Below are 14,871 nucleotides of genomic sequence, written 5' to 3'. Positions count from 1 at the left end.
TCCAGTAAATCCCAAATAAAAGTAAAGTTGAGTGAAGCAGAAAATACAGTGACTAATCCCCCCCCCCCCTTCCCCCCCGCAGGGTGATGTCATGGCCGCCTGCTTCCATATGATGCAACTAATGAAAAAAGTGGAAAGTTCTTGACCCGCCAGCCTGCGCACGGAAGGACACAAAGACAAAAAAAAGGAAATGTCACTTCCTCCTTCGTCTCTGGACGCTCTCGTGGAATATCTGGATGTCACGTCTGATGCCAGCTCAGCAGCTTTCTGCTGGACTTGACCCTGACACACTTTCCATTTCTAGTCCTGATGAACAGAAAGCCATTCATCAGCTCCGGCCCTGTAGGTGGCAGCACGCTTTCCCGCAGCTGGGCCCCAATGCAAGCGGACTGCAACGGCGAAATATGAAGTAGCTAACGTTCCGTGCTGAGCTAATAATGAGTTGCCTTGGTGGAGGTCTGCTGTTGTCATTAGGAATGCGTCACTGCCACGCATCCCGTGACTCAAAGCGCCAAAAATGACACTTTGGCGTTTCTCAAGAAGTAGTCTGGTATCCTGCTTCTTACGAAGTATGCGGTCACTAAGCCCCGCCCACTGAAGAGGTGCTACATGCTGATAGCGAACGTCTCTGCCGCTGAGGAAACGTCTGAGGCCACAAAGAGGGGGCGGGGCTTCTTTCCACAGTGGTTTCATCACTTCCTCGGCCACCCACGGACCGGATGTGTCAGCCTGCAAGTATGCTTTCCAAGGGGGCTTAGGGAATGTGAGGAATGTGGACGGGGGGTGAGGGAGGGAGATATGGGGCATGCCAGGCTAAAAATAGAACTTTTCTTTTCTGTGAAAACAAAACATGTGACGCTTTCATTCATGAAGCTGCTGAGCCTCCCGTTGACCTCCATATACTGAAGACGTTTGCTTCTATAAAGAAATATATTAATTTCTATACAGTCTCTTAAAGGAGGCTGGTGAGGCTTCCTCGTCTGTCCATTCTATGTACAAAGTACAAAAGTCAGCCAATCACAGCACAGCGTAGTTGTAGGCCTCGTCATATCCCGCCTCCCGTAGGTACTTCCCAGTATCCAGGGGCTCTGACACTCGGATCACAGTCCTCCCGTTGGCTGACCTCTCGCCCGTCTGGAGCTTCTCGATGAGCGTCGCCACGGAGACACGTCGCTGGGGGCTCCACTGGCTGCACGACGTGATGATGGCGAAGCTGCGGGCCGAGAGCGCCATGGTTACGACTTGCTATGCGGTAAGCATGTGTTGAAGCTACTTACAGTGAGCTGGAGCAGCCCGACGGACGTTTGAGGTGTCTTCCTCTCTGGAGGTGCTGCAGGAGCTCTGTGGCCAGCAGCTCGGCAAACGGTGGATCACCTGAAGACACAAAGCCACTTCACCTCAGAACCAGAATCGCTTTATGTTGGCCTCAATGCGATTGCATCTGGACACCGCCAGAGGGAGCCATAACGCAGCAGTGAACTCAATGAACCAATCAAGGACGCTAGAGTATTTAGTTCTAATTATATGCTGTTAACTTAGTGCAGGGGTGTCTATACTGCGACCCTGGGGCCATTTGTGGCCCGCAGCACATTCTAAAACTACAATTTAACAACATAAATTGAAAAATCAGCAGTTGTATGGAAAATAGGGTAAAATAGTTGAAAAATACACCAGAGCAAAAATGGAAAAAACAATGTCATTTTAGTCCCATAGAGCTCAAATATTAAAATAACAGCAAAAACTGGGGAGTAAAAACGGAAGACTAAAGTTGAGAGTAAACTTTTTCACATATATCACAAAAAAATATCTACAAAACTTCAAAGTGGCATCCTTTCATTTTTCACTATGTGACCCTGGGTGGAAAACGTTTAGACACTCCTGACCCAGTGGGAACACTTTGACCACCGAGGAACTGCTTGGAGGAGTTTGGTGTGGAAGAACTAGAGCAGGTCCAACATCATTGACCTCGGATCACACAAAGAGTCTCAGGTGTCTGGTGTCTTACCTAAGGTGATCATTTCATAGAGCAGCATCCCAAAGGACCACCTAGACGACAAAGTTTTACATCAGTGGAAGAAACGTCCTTTTTTCCATTTTGCAGAAAGACATCATCACTCACACGTCGCTGCTGGGACTGAACGTCCTGCGGGATAACACTTCGGGCGCCTGCCACTTCTTCAGCTCCAGCACCACCGTGCCCCCGCCGACATCGGCTTGGGCTTCCCGGCGGTAGGCGGAGCCCAAACCCCACAGCTTGGCTGTCAGGTCGCCGCCCACCAGGACGCTTCGAGCTGCCACGTTGCCGTGAACACAGCGGCGACCGTGCAGGTAGTCCTAAAGTGTGTTAGCGTGTTTAGCAACAGATTTCAAGGAATATGTATTGTTAGCAACCAACCAGAGCAGACGCCACTTGTGTTGCCATGGTGAAGACTGTCTTCTCCGTCATGTCACATGCAGACTCATCCTTTAGAGAGAAAACATCCGTTATTGTCAGCGCACCTCCCTCAGCCGGCGATACTGCGTCCACACACTGGACACAACATTAGGTACACCTGCACCATCTCATGAGATCCAGCATCAAAAACACGCAACGACACACCAGCTTTGACTGACAGCTGTTTCTCATCAACACTGAAGGATAATAACCACAGTGCAGTGTTTCCCACAGGACAGCAGTGTGTTTGGGGTGGAGGGCTGGGCGGGGTAGATGATGTCATCTAATTTCCATAAGGGCAATGACACGTGCACGTAAAAGTGAGCAACAGACATGAAAAGCAAAACGTTTAGAAACTTGTTTTTTGGGGGGTTGTTTGAGTTCCTTAATGGCCCCCATAAAAGGAATTAGCGGTGCACAATCTATTTTTTTCTGATACTGATAACTTTCTGCTTCTCAAGAGCACTATGCTACAGATACATTTTTTTATTTGTGCTTCCTTTCAAGTTAGATTTAACTGTAGGTTGTGCACACCTGCAGGTAGGAGTTTGGATTTGGATTTGAAGTGTACCTGTTGAAATATGATGAGATTACTACAACCGCATCAGAACCAGTCTAGAGTGGGAGAGGGCCACTTGCTGTGGCCCAGCAAGGTACACTGTATTCGGGCACACGCTCCAAGCAGCCGGTGTCAGGCCACGGATGTCTCAGGCAGAACCTTTGCACTTTTTGAGTGCCCCAAGCGTGGTAACAATGTGGTATTTCAGGTTGCTAAAAAGTATTTTTCTGGTGCTTTTTGTGTCCCCCCCGCCCCTCATAGTGGAGCATTTGGTACAACTAGCACGGCAAATGTCCCTGAAAGTGAATGTTTGCTTACAAGTGAGCTCAAGGGGAAATTACAGGCCATTACGTGGAAGGCAGGAGAAAAAAGGAGCGCTTGATTTGCTCACAGGTGATCTGGTCTAATTTTATTGTTTTTTAATAATCTGTTGTCGGTGTTATTTTTAATGTAATCAGATTCATCAGTATAATGTCATAGTTATCATGCATCTCCAAAATGAGTGTGTGGGTAACCCAGCATCGTCTGACGATCTCATTCACTGGTGTACCTAATCAAGTGGCCAGTGTTGACATCATTACTGTCATGAGTGAATAGTTGACCCGTCTGCATCTCCACAGGAAGCCCAGTAGGTCTCGGTGCCGCAGCTCCTCCATCACCATCACCGGGGGCGGTGAGGCTGTGACGACCCCCAGCAGAGCTGGGAGGAACGGGTGGTGCCCGAGTCCTGACACAAAGGAGGCGAAACCCAAGAAGTGTCGCTTCTCAGCGCCGTTAGCCGTGTCTGCTGAGAGGTCAGGTGACAGTGTTATCACGCTCTGTGCTCCCAAGAACCTTCATGTTGGAACACACCTTTGAGCATCCTCAGCACCACGTCCCTGTTGTCCATGCGGGCCCTGTAGAGACCCACCGTCTTGTAGGTGTTGATGGACAACGTCTGAGGCAGCACAGTGACCTGCCTGAAGGAGCCAATACGCCCCCCTGTGGTCTGCTGTGGTTTGCGGTTGGGCTGCTTTGCTTTTTGGACAGCCATGGGAAGCTCCTCATGCTCCAGTGGGTCAAGACCAGGGGGCGCTAGAGAGCGAGAGAGGAGCCAGTGAGTCCTGCTGTGTCTCAAATGGAATACTTCTGTTGGCGCACTTCAATAAGTACACTGTGTACTTAGTCTTGAGTGTGCAAATTTTAAATCATGCAGGAGTTACACACAATTGTGAATTGCAACCACTCAACGGAACACCTCAGTTGTCGAGGATGGTAAGTGTTTTGAGTGTAACATCTGTGTACTGAAAGTGCACATCTCAATGTGAACGCACTTACACACTCAAAAGTATAAGTATGCAAGTGCATCAAATGAGACACAGCCACGCTACCCGAGTGTCGTTTGACTCACCATCAATGCCATCCAGGTGGCGTTCTCGCCTGTGCAGCGAGCTGCTGTAGCGGGTCGGGATGGTGGTTCTGGTCCACCTGCGTGACAGGTAGGACGCCAAGACCATGGCCATGGCGACGACTAGCGTAAAGAAGAGCAGCAACGTCGGTACGATAATAACCGCCTGCTGGTGAGTCCGGACAACTGCAAGAGGAGAGGAAGGTTCAGTGTGGAAGGGTTACACGCCCCCCCATGAGTACTTTGTCCCAGATTTTGACAGTGTAGTGCTGTACTTAGTGTATATCCATCCACTTCTTCTTCTTCTCTCCTTTTTAATTGTGATTTGCAAAGCGCGCAATTTAAAACACAGCCCTGAACTCTGAACAATGAAAGACAATATGGAGAACATGAAGAAGGGGGCTACTGGGCGACCGTTAGTAACAGGAGGGAGGCGTGGATGTTGGTTACACTTATTCAAGGTTAGCAGAACAACTACTAACCTAGGATGGAAGGGAGCGAGGAAGCAAGGAAAATGGAGATGAAGGTGAGGTGAGGAGGAGTTCTTACTGCACAGGTTGTCGCCAGCCGCACACGGGTCGCTGCTTGTTGTGTTGTTGGCCATGCTGGAGAGGAAGACACAAACATTCCAACTATGTCTGTCACTTGGAGACACTGCAATTATGTATCAGTACAGTTGTTCACACAAAATGTACACACATTCCAACAAAAACAGTAGTTGGTGCACACCTGGAGGTAAGGAGGACTGGAACCAATTAGGATTTGACCAAGTGTACCTGTTGATTTGACCTAATCAAATATCATCACATTGCTACTACATCACTACCAGGAGAACCAGAGTATAGAGCGGAGGGAGCCACCAGCTGCGGCCCAGCAAAGTGCACTATTTTCGGATACACACTACAAGCAGCCGGTGTGACGCCATGGAGGTCTCTGGCAGAACTTTGGCATTTTCCCCCCCTAATCATGGAGCAAAATCTCAAAAAATCTCTCTGAAATCTCTCTACAATCTCTCTGAAACAGTGAATGTTTGTTTACAAGTGAACTCAGGCAGGACAAAAAAGGAGCGCTTGATTTGCTCGATGGAAAAAAGACACATTAATATCATTCATTCATTCATTTTCTACAGCTTATCCTCACAAGGTTTGCTGGGCAGGGGGGGATCTGGAGCCTATCCCAGCTGTCTTTGGGCGAGAGGCGGAGTCCACCCTGGACTGGTGACCAGCCAATCACAGGGCACATATAGACAAACAACCATTCACACTCACATTCATACCTATGGACAATTTGGAGTGGCCAATTAACCTAGCATGTTTTTGGAATGTGGGAGGAAACCGGAGTACCCGGAGAAAACCCACGCATGCACGGGGAGAACATGCAAACTCCACACAGAGATGGCCGAGGGTGGAATTGAACCCTGGTCTCCTAGCTGTGAGGTCTGTGCGCTAACCACACGACCGCCGTGCAGCCCAGATTAATACAGTAAACCTCGGATATATCGGATTCAATTGTTCCCACTGGTTTTGTCCGATATAAGCGAAATCTGTTATATGCGTATACCGGAAAATGTCGGATTTATATCCGGTATATGCGTAAATCGGATTTTATCCGTTATAAAAAGGCACTTCCTTGACTATGTTTCCAATGTACCTGGACTGGGCAATGAAAAGAGACGTAAGGTAATGAGAATTGAACTTTATTGGACTCTGAGCATAACAAATTGTTAATTAAGCTAGGCCCTGTTACGCCCGTCAGGCCTACGTTATTTCCAATAGTGAGGTTAAGATCTCATTCACTGCTGTGCTAGTATTATTGACGTCACTCACTTTTATATTTGTCCTAAATCTGGAGCCAGGAGAAAGACAATAGCCAGTGACATCAACAAGATTAGCATAACGATGTGGCCATCCGATATATGCGAGGGAAATTTAATGGAAATGCATTGGAACGGGACTGGAGATTTTGTCCGAAATAGGCGAAATCCGTTATAAAAAATCCGATATATGCAATGAATTTTTATTGGAAATGCATTACAGAAAAATCGGTTCTTTTTTATCTGTCCGTTGTGAGCGAATTTCCGATATATCCAAGTCCGATATATCTGAGGTTTACTGTATCATAATATGTGAAAAAAGAATGTCATGGTAGAAGCATAATATTGAAATATAAAAGAAAATTATTGTCTGGTTAGAACATCAAAGCATGCAGGGGCCACTTTGATTGTTTTGGTAAGTTGCCCTCCCTGCATGGAAAAAGGTTGAACACTACTTTTTCTATAAACAATAGTAAGCAAGCAATCAAATCAAAATATTCAAATCATATTTGTTCAAAAGTCGCGTAGAAAAGACGAGTCTTAAGAACGAGTTTAAAGTGGAACCATTTTCAAACATAATAATTAGTGCTTTCCAGGGCCCAGGGCAACATAGAACGTCTGACCCCATTACAAACACCCAAGGAAGTACCGGTAAAATTCTTTAAATGTAATCTATTATTTGCCTTTTTTGGTTCATTCTTAAGAGACATTTATACTTCCCCCCCACCACAATTTGCTAACCATGATGTATCTGTGTTAGCGTAAATACTACTCCATTTTCAAAGTTTCAACACACACATTAACACAGGATGGATGTGACAGAACCAGTTTGCCTACAGTGTTCTCTCACTCGTGCATCAACGCAGCCCTGCTGCTTACACAACAAGAGACGAGACGTGCGCCACACAGGAAAACACACATAAGACCAACTCCTTGTTGAGAAAGTGGCGAGACAGCACACAGGGAGTGTCCAATGTGTGACCCGTGTACCGTTTTTGGGACACAATGGAGAAATAAAACAAAAACAACAAAATGTGTGTGGGAGAGAGCAAAAAGTCTTAATTCTTAATGAGAAAATTTTGACACTAATAAAACTCTTGACTCCGACAACACAAAGCTAACAGAGAGCTAACGTGATGTAATATTTCCATATTACATTAGCTCTCTGTTAGCTCAAACTAACATCTGAGCAGTGTGTTGAATGAGTTGTGGTGGAGCCACAGGAAGCCATGACACATTAGAAGGTGTTAACAAGATCTCGCCATCTTACCTGTGCGTCCACTCAGGTGTCAAACCTGGCCGGTGTCACATTGTGTACTCATGTTGCCTGGTCCGGGTGCATCCAAAGCGAGTGTGTTGTCACTCGGCTTGGCCACGCCCCCCCCCCCCTTGTCACCTGAAGACCATTAGGCCGTCACTTCACACACTCACTGCTTGTGGATTGTTGAGCTGCATGGTCATGTGACCTCCTCTGCTGAGCTGCCACGCCCGAGGCGGCAGTATCACTTCAGGCCGGTTCCGCGGCATGCTGAGATTTATTGAATGAAGTCTAGTGAGTCAGCAGAAACATCCACTCATCTTCATTGGGTAGGCTGGAGCCTATCACAGACTAGCATGCACACCTATGGATGGGGGGCATGGCCTTGTGGAAGCTGCAGGGTAATATAATAAGTGGGCGGGTCATGATCAACTATGAATGACATCACTGGAACAAGATGGAAGGATCCAGATGTAATATCCAGAGTGTGTGTGTGTGTGTGTGTGTGTGTGTGTGCAGTCACATTAAGGCGGTCTGTGCTGGGATTTATTTTTGACTCAGTGACGGCGTGTCAATGGCCACACATGCATCAGAGAGGAAGGCTCTGAGATACAAACAAACCCTGGTCAGTGCGTCGTTGTCGTTATTGTGGTTGTTGCCATGCCGACCCCGCGTGTCCTTTAAAGGCCCTTTGGCAAAAGTTGCATGTCATGCTTGCATGGTGCTCCTGCCTTTGCAAATATATGGATCCTGTTTGACTTGTTGCCGTGTGCGTGTCTCCATGTCTTACACGTGCACATGGCATGCACTGCACACACACACACATACAATCCTGCTTCCTATTTGCTGCTCGTTTCCTCTTCCTGCGATGAAGTGTGTGTCGTGTCTTAACGGCCTTCACATGGTGGCGTGAGTAAGAAGCTGTGTCACGTCTCTGACAACATCTGGACCCGGCAGACACACGTTGATGGGTCAACGTCTTCCGAGTGGCTCTATGGTGGCTGTCTGGTGCACGGGGCAGCTGTCCTCAGGTCAGGTCAGGAGTGCACTGCTGTTACGGGAGAAAAGATGAAACCCGAGGAGGCTGGGAAATGTTGACCGGCAATATTGGATCACACTCCGGGGTAAATTTAGCTCTCGGTTCACGTTCATCAAGTTGAGGAGGGAAAGATGAGGACGGCGTTGGCTTGATGATGATGTTGATGGAGGTGCTTGATGAGATGCGTTTCCTCCAGACTTGAAATCACGACCTATGATACAGTTGGGGGGACGTTAGTATTTGTCAAAAATATCAACAGTACCATCAGACCTCAGTTTTCCTCCAACATTTTACTGTCAGTATCACACATCAACTACAGTGGAACCTCGGTTAGTGTGGTGTCATGTGACTTCCAAGCCCAGTGTGAGTCTTCTTGAGCTGGGGGGCCTTGCGGGACCTCCAGAATCTTCACTCCATTGCAGTGTCTCACTAATCTCACTAATGTCTCACTAATGTTTTTATTGCTGACTGTGCTCCCAACTCCCTTGGCATCATTCACCACCTCCTTCCTTGTAATGCTGGGGGGGCGACATCACCTTTCTCACAATCATCCTAACCCCACCTAGCGAAATCTTACATGGCGCTCCACAGCAAGGTTAATTCTTCCATCAATTAATTATTGCACCAATACTCGTCTCTTCTCATCAAGCCTCTTGCTGATGGTCTTGTAGCCCATTCCGGTCTTGCACAGGTCTACTATATTGCCTCTGTGGTCCTTTGAAAGCTCTTTGGTCTTGAATGGAAGAGTGTACATTCTTCTAGCTTTAGTTACGCTTGGCATAAAAAGTGTGGACATACATCTCAATGTTGGAGTATTAATGTCATCTCCAGATGTCCTCAGCCCAGAGGTAATAAATCTAGAATGGTCAGGTGGTCACGTCTATTTTGGAAGCAGCGGTTCTCTGCCAGGTTGTGGACTCGGTAGTCATCTTGCTTTGATGCTTGTCAGCTTTATGGAGAGTACCAGGAGCAGCAAGGAGGTCCCAGCAGGCGGGAGGCCAGGCGGCTGCTGACAGAGCGACAGATCAAGAAGCATGGCCGCCATCCCGGCGGTACCGCCAAGGCACGCCTGCAGGGGCACGGCCGGCGGAGCCAAAATGGCTTCCAGGGCCGCCGCCACAGCTGGCAGAGGAAGCGGCGGCAGTCCAGCGTGGCGGAGGAGTCTGCAGAGGGTCAAAATTCAGAGTCCTCCATGAAGCCGAGAAGCTCTTACTCCAAGTGTAGAGGTGAGCCGTCAGAAGAAAGCACACACGGCGACTTTACCGCTTGAATGTTGCCAGCTCGCACTTGGTGTCGCCAGATTGCGTGGGCCGTGTGCAGAGATTCCTGGTGGACCGGCTTGGAGAAGACTGGATCTTCCTGGTCCTGCTCGGCATCACTATGGCACTAGTCAGCTGGACCATGGACTACACCAGCGCCAAGAGCCTGCAAGGTAGACGGACAGATGATCTAAACACACGAGCTAACGCCGCACTTGACCAACAATGCTCCGTTGTTCTACCTGTTTGCTCCCTCAGCATACAAGTGGATCCACGGCCAGCTGAGTGGAAACATCCCCCTGCAATTTGTGGCCTGGGTGTCCTACCCGCTGGTCTTCATCCTCTTCTCCTCGCTCTTCTGCCAGCTGGTGGCTCCTCAAGCCATCGGTGTGTACGCCCTCATTCCACGAGCATGAAGGATCTACTGGAAGGGCTTGGCCGCTATTGACACCTCACCTTTAGGTTCAGGCATCCCCGAGCTGAAGACCATCCTGAGGGGCGTGGTCCTCAAGGAGTATCTGACCCTGAGGGCCTTTGTGGCCAAGGTCATCGGTCTGACGGCCACGCTGGGCAGCGGCATGCCGGTCGGCAAAGAAGGTCCATTTGTGCACATCGCCAGCATCTGCGCTGCCGTGCTCAGCAGGTTCATGTCCTTCTTCTCTGGCGTCTACCAGGTGAGTTCCTTCTCCCCCTCACCGGCACCTCCTCATACTCCTCACCTCCTCCTCCTTTCTTATCAGTAGAACCCGTACTGTTACACCGACATCCTGACAGTGGGCTGTGCTGTGGGAGTGGGCTGCTGCTTCGGAACGCCGCTCGGAGGTGTCCTCCTCCTCCTCCATCTCTATTGGACCAACTTTGCCTTTTTTAAGACAGCTTCTTTTGTGTTTTGACTTGCAGGTGTGCTCTTCAGCATCGAGGTCACTTCCACGTACTTTGCGGTCAGAAACTACTGGAGGGGATACTTTGCTGCCACATTCAGTGCCTTCATATTCAGAGTTTTATCCGTCTTCAACAAAGACGCGGGTTAGTCACTAGAGGGCGTCCTCCTCCAATGTGCAACATTTTCATTACAACCTCTGCCAGGATTGACCCCCAAAAATGAGTTAAGACAATAAACATAAACCTAGCGCTAATGGTGGCCGTCTGTTATGTCCCTGCAGTCATCCCGTAGGCTGAGAAATAATGGTAAACATAGAATAATGGAAGTGTAAAAGTCATTATTGAGGTGTAATTTCATATCTTCTGGGCTCTAATAAAGTTTGTAAAGTATGTATTTATAAAGTCATAAACAGGTTCTGTATGCCAACTACGAAAATACTCAATTTATTAACATTGATTCGTACGTCAATGATTGTTATTCATTAATCACAGTTGGGTGTGGAACAAATTAACCGCGATAAACGAGAGAATAGTATATACTGCTACCAGTACATATTGACTAACACTGTTCATACGGTCTAACTGTAATTTTCATGTTTGAATATGGTCCTAAAAACATATTTATCAGCACTTATGTACTTACCTGCTGTTCACAGCTCGCTACTAGCTAGCAGCTACTAGCTAGGCTGGCTATCCTGAGCTGCTAGCATGTGGCAAACAGCCATAATTAGATTCTGGCGAAGGCGGTAAGGGTTCGAGTCAAGATGTGGGAGAGACTGGAGTTGTGATTACGACTTACAAAATGTGTTTTCTTGCTTTAATTGAATTAAACTTAAACTTACAAGTGAGCTTCGGTCACAGTCTTGAAGCCTTCTGCCGTCAAGGCGGCATTACTGCCCTCTCTGGCTGAGGTTGGAATTGCAGCCAGCATTTTTGTGTCCTTTGTGTACACTTCATTTCTTTCACGCTTGAAAAAAAACATGATTCTTTAGAAGAGGTATTTTTGAACGGAAGTAAATAAATGTTCTTATCCAACAAAAATAAGTACACTAATATGTTGCCTGAATTTTGCTTCTTCTGGTCTTTGTTGTCCAGTCACCATCACTGCTCTCTTCAGGACAAACTTCAGGCTGGATTTCCCCTTTGACCTCCAGGAGCTTCCCGCCTTTGCCATCATTGGGTGAGTGACGTGCTACGCTAGCATCACATCCGTCCACCAATCAGCATCATGCGTTGAATTTGGTGTCGTGTTATTTTGGTGACCTTGACGTGTTTGTGCAGCATCACCTGCGGGTTCCTGGGGGCGTTCTTCGTCTACCTCAACAGACAGGTGGTGCTGCTGATGAGACGGCCCAACGCCGTCACACGTTTTCTCAGCAAACAGTGAGTGTGCGTGTGTGGCGTGTGATGGCGTCAGTCCTGGTCCTGCTCTCTGTCTCCCTCCCAGCCGTCTGGTTTTTCCCGCCGCGGTCACCCTGCTCATTGCCACACTGACCTTCCCTGCCGGGTTTGGACAGTTCATGGCCGGAGAGGTCGGAGATCATATATTTATGAGATATGATCCTATGAGTCAAAAGAGTCATGGTTAAACCCCCCCCCCCCCCCCCCTCGCTCTCCAGCTGATGCCCAGAGAATGCATCAACTCTCTGTTTGACAACTACACATGGACCAAGATTTCCACATCGCTGCCGCTGCCGCCCGGCCTGGGCCGCTCCAGGGTGTGGTTTCACCCTGACGTCAGCATCTTTGTGGTCCTTCTGCTCTTCTTCCTCATGAAGGTGTGTGTTCTTCTTGTACGCGTTGAAATGATGAGCAGCATCAGCATCTTCCCCAAGCAGCTGCCTTGTGGAGCCACACACACACACACACACACCTCAAACTGTGACACAATGAGCATTGAAAAGAGCCTGAAGGTTTCCGCTGTTGCTAAGCAACACAGTATCTGTTTAGTACGGGGCCGTGAGCTTGGCAGGGGGTCGACGGGTTTTAACCTGCAGCATGCACGAGTCTTATTTATGTCTTTAATGGCTTGTTTACTCTTATTATGTATACAATATTGGGTAGTAGGAGTGTAAAGGTGACTATAGGGGTGTTACATCATGTATAGAGGGCTCTGATAATATTAAAAACCATATTGAGAAAGTCATAAACAGGTTTTCGACATTCCAAGTCCAAAAATATCCCTTTTATACATAAGGAATTCTACTTCTGCGATCGGTCAGTAACCAATAAAGTGCTTAACTTGCACATTTCTCAACCGATTCAAAGTTTTCCACAAAGTTTTCCGCAAAATTGCCATTTTTCTACATTTCTAAACCCATTGAAAGAATTTCAGCATCAAAATATTCAGCCTAATGATTTTCCACATCCTAAAAATTCCCACATTTCCTGAATTACTGAATAAAAGTGTTTCCATTGGTTGTGGCAGTTTTGGATGTCGGCGGTGGCGACCGCCATGCCCATCCCGTCGGGAGCCTTCATGCCCGTCTTCATCCTGGGTGAGCTCACGCTGATCATCCTGCAGAGGGCGGAGCTTAATGTGTCCGGTCATCACATCCTCCCTCTCCACTAGGCGCCGCCTTCGGCCGGCTGGTTGGGGAGATCATGGCTGCCATCTTCCCTCACGGCATCGTCTTTGACGGCATCCTTTATCGCATCATCCCCGGAGGCTACGCCGTCATTGGTTAGTCTGCTCCCCCTACTTCCTGTGTCCTCAACCTGTCCGTGCTGGTGTTCTTTCCCGCTTCACCTGTCAACCCCTCCCATCTTTGAGCTGTCACCTGCCTCCTCCTGGATGTAACAGTCAAACGTCCACTGACCCAGAAACTCTCCTCCTGTCGCCGCCTTCATCACAACACCCTCATGTCTCCTTGAATCCTCGCCCCTTTAACCCCGCCCCCTCATCCTGGCAGGGGCGGCGGCCATGAGCGGGGCGGTGACCCACACGGTGTCCACGGCTGTCATCTGCTTTGAGCTAACGGGTCAGATCTCCCACGTGCTGCCCATGATGGTCGCTGTGATCCTGGCTAACATGGTGGCACAGGGCCTGCAGCCCTCGCTCTACGACTCCATCATCCAGGTCAAGAAGCTGCCCTACCTGCCAGAACTCGGCTTCCGGCACGTCAGGTGAGTACCAGACTGAAAAAGCAACAGGAAGATGCAAGTGTGTCTGTGCTGCGCAGCCAGTACAACATCTTCGTGGAGGACATCATGGTGAGGAAGGTCAAGTTCATCTCCTGCCAGTCCACCTGCAGAGAAGTCCAACACCTGTTAAACTCATCCTCGCTGGAAACCATCCCTCTGGTGGACTCCCAAGGTCAAAAGTGTATATGATCCGCATGGGAGCGTCAGCCTCTGCTGACTGAGTGTCGTCTCTTGGGTCCAGACTCCATGATCCTGCTGGGAAGCATTGACAGGGTGGAGCTGCTGGCGCTCTGTGATTGGTGGCTGTCGCCCGAGAGACGCCACCTGATGCGGGTGAGCCTTCATCGTCATCATCGAGGCCGAGCTTGTGTTGTGTTCAACTGTGTTGCATTCAGGGTGCCGGCCTGATGCAGGACAATCCATCGAGCAAACTCAGCAGAGAGGAGGCCGAGCGGGGAGAAGAAGACGAGGGCGATGAGGTTTGTTAACACGTTGAAGGACGTTAACAGTCTCCTGAGGTTGTATCATATGACTGCCTGCAGGGCGGCGCCATGCGAGCGGAGAAGAACGGTCCATTTCCTCCTTGTAGACCTCAGGAGTGCAACTCCACTCTTCCACTTCCTGGTGAGCTGAAGAGTAGTTCCAGAACCAGATGATGGGTGGTATCTACGCAACAATGATTATGATGCAGTCTCATCCTTTGTCTCCTTTGTTGACCTTCGCTCGCTCCTCCGACAAAGGCCCTCAGCAGAGTGTGAGGGGAACACTAATGAGCCGTTTCAGCCCGCAAGGCGGCCATGCAGAGCGCCACCAACAGGTAGCTGTGTGCAGTCATGCGGGCTTTCACTGGTCGGCAAAGTGTGATGGACTTTTGTGTTCCTTCAGGAGCCCCGCCCCCCTCCGGTGTCAATCACCACATCACCACAGGAGGTAGGTGGGCCTGTGTGAGCGTGGTGTGGATATTGCACACTGGATGTAACCTCAGTGGAGACACATTTTGCAAGCTAAGTTAACCTGTGTGTTGATTACCAATAATGCCTTGCGGCATGAGGGGCTTTGTGGGATCCCTGAGAGGGGCCCCCCACCCCCCAACAAA

The 14,871-nt window shown here is 48.9% G+C and overlaps 2 protein-coding genes across 7 annotated transcripts in view; one reads left to right on the top strand and one right to left on the bottom strand.

The window, feature by feature from the left end:
- Positions 1–88: 88 nt before the first annotated feature.
- On the bottom strand, positions 89–11,761 carry LOC131101497 (tyrosine-protein kinase STYK1-like). Of its 6 annotated transcripts, none has more exons than XM_058046724.1 (12): positions 11,680–11,761; positions 11,474–11,598; positions 7,464–8,701; positions 4,863–4,985; positions 4,384–4,566; positions 3,846–4,067; positions 3,575–3,780; positions 2,396–2,464; positions 2,120–2,334; positions 2,006–2,046; positions 1,278–1,374; positions 89–1,213 (listed from the first exon to the last, which is right to left on the bottom strand). In XM_058046724.1, the coding sequence occupies exons 5-12, from the start codon at positions 4,493–4,495 to the stop codon at positions 1,018–1,020; spliced, it is 1,158 nt and encodes a 385-aa protein (XP_057902707.1). In that variant the 5' UTR covers positions 4,496–4,566; positions 4,863–4,985; positions 7,464–8,701; positions 11,474–11,598; positions 11,680–11,761; the 3' UTR covers positions 89–1,017. The 6 variants fall into 6 exon arrangements, with proteins under 6 accessions (XP_057902707.1, XP_057902702.1, XP_057902705.1 ...); XM_058046719.1 differs by having other exon boundaries at positions 4,930–4,985; XM_058046722.1 differs by having other exon boundaries at positions 3,596–3,780; positions 4,930–4,985.
- LOC131101501 (chloride channel protein 1-like) overlaps positions 8,011–14,871 on the top strand; it is an 8,227-nt gene continuing 1,366 nt past the window's right edge. The window contains exons 1-20 of the mRNA XM_058046729.1: positions 8,011–8,076; positions 9,440–9,716; positions 9,791–9,922; positions 10,008–10,136; positions 10,212–10,423; positions 10,493–10,571; positions 10,650–10,775; positions 11,727–11,811; positions 11,913–12,014; positions 12,079–12,163; positions 12,251–12,409; positions 13,060–13,129; positions 13,204–13,314; positions 13,544–13,757; positions 13,814–13,947; positions 14,017–14,108; positions 14,171–14,254; positions 14,318–14,399; positions 14,516–14,592; positions 14,661–14,705. Coding sequence (XP_057902712.1) covers positions 8,026–8,076; positions 9,440–9,716; positions 9,791–9,922; positions 10,008–10,136; positions 10,212–10,423; positions 10,493–10,571; positions 10,650–10,775; positions 11,727–11,811; positions 11,913–12,014; positions 12,079–12,163; positions 12,251–12,409; positions 13,060–13,129; positions 13,204–13,314; positions 13,544–13,757; positions 13,814–13,947; positions 14,017–14,108; positions 14,171–14,254; positions 14,318–14,399; positions 14,516–14,592; positions 14,661–14,705 — 2,346 coding nt within the window. The 5' untranslated portion in view covers positions 8,011–8,025. The remainder of the gene's footprint in view (positions 8,077–9,439; positions 9,717–9,790; positions 9,923–10,007; positions 10,137–10,211; positions 10,424–10,492; positions 10,572–10,649; positions 10,776–11,726; positions 11,812–11,912; positions 12,015–12,078; positions 12,164–12,250; positions 12,410–13,059; positions 13,130–13,203; positions 13,315–13,543; positions 13,758–13,813; positions 13,948–14,016; positions 14,109–14,170; positions 14,255–14,317; positions 14,400–14,515; positions 14,593–14,660; positions 14,706–14,871) is intronic.

This window comes from Doryrhamphus excisus, chromosome 14, assembly GCF_030265055.1.
Source record: "Doryrhamphus excisus isolate RoL2022-K1 chromosome 14, RoL_Dexc_1.0, whole genome shotgun sequence".
Lineage (NCBI taxonomy): Eukaryota > Metazoa > Chordata > Actinopteri > Syngnathiformes > Syngnathidae > Doryrhamphus > Doryrhamphus excisus.
The sequence above is the reverse complement of the archived record's forward strand: the minus strand, read 5'-3'. Positions and strand labels throughout refer to the sequence as shown.

What these genes read in the sequence shown, in the direction of transcription:
- LOC131101497 (XM_058046719.1), bottom strand. Translation starts at nt 4,984, where the DNA reads ATGGCCAACAACACAACAAGCAGCGACCCGTGTGCGGCTGGCGACAAC. An exon ending in CCACCTGGATGGCATTGATG is followed by an intron (nt 4,068 to 4,383) that starts GTGAGTCAAACG and finishes CTCGCTCTCTAG; the next exon opens with CGCCCCCTGGTCTTGACCCA. An exon ending in TCGGGCTGCTCCAGCTCACT is followed by an intron (nt 1,214 to 1,277) that starts GTAAGTAGCTTC and finishes CTCGGCCCGCAG; the next exon opens with CTTCGCCATCATCACGTCGT.